Source organism: Eurypyga helias, unplaced genomic scaffold (genome assembly GCF_000690775.1).
Source record: "Eurypyga helias isolate BGI_N326 unplaced genomic scaffold, ASM69077v1 scaffold21764, whole genome shotgun sequence".
Classification (NCBI taxonomy): Eukaryota; Metazoa; Chordata; class Aves; order Eurypygiformes; family Eurypygidae; genus Eurypyga; species Eurypyga helias.
Window position 1 is genome coordinate 1 of NW_010244605.1, and position 2706 is coordinate 2706.

Here is a 2706-nt window from a genome sequence, read left to right on the forward strand (position 1 = left end):
AACCACTCTGTGATTCTATGATACTATATAATGAAATCAATGAAAAATTAGAACAGATGATAATGTTAAGAGAAAACAAATGATACAACTCCTCACCACCCACTGGTCAGCACCCAGCCAGTCCCCAAGCAGTGAGAGCCAGCCTGAGAGCCCCCGAGCCCAGCCCCCAACTTACACACTGTGCATGAATTGTCCCTTTGGTCAGTTTGGGTCAGCTGTCTGGACTGTGTCCCCACCTCCTCCTCCTTGTAGAGAAGCTGGGAACACAGGAGCAGTATCCGAAAGTGAACGAGTCCTTGGCTTACTGTAAACATTGCTTGGCAGCAGCTAAAAACATCAGGGTGTTATCAATGTTCTTTTCAGCACAGATCCAACACACAGCCTCCCGCTAGCTACTGCGAGGAAAATAAGCTCTGTCCCAACTCAAACCAGCACAGGCCTCTGTGTACACGTGAAGACGGAAGGAACGGAGACGCAGCTTGGCATAACGCTACGGAAAAACCAAGCGGACACTACGTCATCTTTAAGAAGATTTTGTAACCTAAGTTTTATTTCTAAAGTTTGATCTACCCCCACCTACACAGTGAACAGATGCTGCGGAATCTGGAAGGTCACAGGGAGCTTCTCCGGAGAAGCGGTTTTCCATCATACAAGCAGGAGCCTTCCCCTCTCTCCGTCAGAGATCCAGTCCCTTCACGCGAGAGTCTGAAGCAGCAGTATTTTCTCATTAATGCAGAACCTATGCAAGACCACCATGAGGTTCTCCCCGCAGCGCGAGACCTGGCGCTCCATGGCCAGGCGGAAATCTTCTTTCACTCCTTTCGTTATACCCCGGGTGACGGTATGGTGCCTTAAGCCGCGAGGGAGAGAGAGACAGACAAAAATCGAGTCCGGGTTATTTGGTGCATCGCCGGGATTTGAAAGGTGCCGCGTGTCGCGTATCTGCTGCCCGCAGCCGACCCAAGCTGCCTGTGCTACGCTCTGTTTTAAAAGTCACCTGTGTAGTGCTTGTGAGTCCTTCAGCAGAAGTTCCCTAAAGTCTCTTACTGATTGATTGTGACTGGTTGAGGGGAAAAAAGAAAAAAATAGGTTGCTGTTCAGGACAACAGGAAAATCTCTTAACCCAGCGTGTACGGAGTTCTCCGCGCTTGGGGGATCTTTTATTCTCTCTGCCTTTGCTGCCCAGGCCAACTGCCTCTGGGTCATCACCTCTGTAAGTGGCCGGGGTCGAAATAAGAGTGGAAAGATGAACCTGCTTTCTCTGGAGGAAGGGGACAGGTGGGTGCTCCCATCAACAGCAGAAAGCACCCTGTAACCAGTAGGAAGGAGCTGTACAACCCTGTGGGCACTGGTACCTCTCCGAGTAATGAAAGGTGCAGTCAACACTTCACAGCCAGCACAGCCCAAGACAAGGCGGGCTGTGCGTCTGCGCCCGCAGAATCCAGCTCCTGTGGAGCTACGAGACCCCAGGATTACAGGGATTCTGAGCCGAAGTTCAGGACCTGTTTTCAACCAGAACAAATGTCCAGCCACTGAGCGAGCTACGGCGATGGTTGGGCAAAGGCTTGGGATATCGCCCTGTTAAAGGCCGTTCTTACAAAGAGTTCTTTGTCCTCACACCAGCCTGTAGCACTCGATCCTAAAGCTCGTCCTTAAACCAACGTTCTGCAGCAGCAAAGCACTACGCTTTGCTTGCACCAGTCCACAGCTGGCTAAGATCAAGGATCCGTAATGTCTACCTGCAAGCCCTGAAACGAGAGCCCCAGCGCTGCTCAAGGAGCACCATAAATCAGAGCGAAACGCATGTGCTAACATTTGAGACAGGTCCCGAGTCACGGATCAGACGGGAAGAGCTGGACCGAACCCAGCAAGCACACTGAAAGCCAGAAAGGAAATAGAAAATAAAGGGTGAGGACATCTAGACCAATCCAGAGATGCTGGAAATGAGAAAAGGTGGGAATCACCCTCCCCCGCAAGACCACCCTACCTTCCCGCAGATCAGCACGTGCAGCACCTGAGAAGTGACTTCTCTGCCAAAACAGCAGAGACCTCTCTAACACGTGGAAAAGGCAAAGAAGAGACTAGCCTGGAGGCTACTGGGCAACCCCCTGACGAGCTAGGCCGAGGGAAGCAAACTGGCACTGGAAATACTCCGGCATACACCCAGGTTACAGGAGAAGCCCTGTTTTCCATCTTAACCACCCTAAACTGCTACGGTCAGCTCCAAGCTACAGCAGACTACGCAACCTCGAGCTGCTGGGCAAGGCAGCGGTGCTTTTGGAGGTGTGCGTCACGCAACAGCTGGAAAACAAAACACAGTTCAGAGCAGCTTAAGGGAAGGAGCTCCCGATGGATCCAGTAACCTGTACCTTGAAAAGAAAGGGTTACGCTCTGAACATCGGCATCATTTGGGGGGGACTTTGGCGTTTTTGTTTAAATGCAACAGCGATTATTAAACTGAATGGACACGGATACTGGCAACTTATGGGAAAAAGAAAAAAAGGAATGTTAGAATAGAACAACATGGTTTGCCAGGCAATGTAGGCACAGATGGAGGAAAAATAAAAGATAAATACTGAGTAACAAAGTGCTGAAAACCATGGGCAGTAAAACATGTTGACAAGACACAGCACACCATGAGCGGGGTTTGTCCGGTTGGTACCTGTCAGCAGTCTGTATGCTGGGCTGTAGCACAGGTATGAATTC

General features: G+C 50.5%; 1 protein-coding gene across 1 annotated transcript in view; it reads right to left on the reverse strand.

Annotated features, from left to right (window-relative positions):
- Nucleotides 1-660: 660 nt before the first annotated feature.
- Nucleotides 661-2706, reverse strand: part of LOC104508256 (integrator complex subunit 10-like) — a 9587-nt gene continuing 7541 nt past the window's right edge. The window contains exon 6 of the mRNA XM_010149817.1: nt 661-850. Coding sequence (XP_010148119.1) covers nt 694-850 — 157 coding nt within the window. The 3' untranslated portion in view covers nt 661-693. The remainder of the gene's footprint in view (nt 851-2706) is intronic.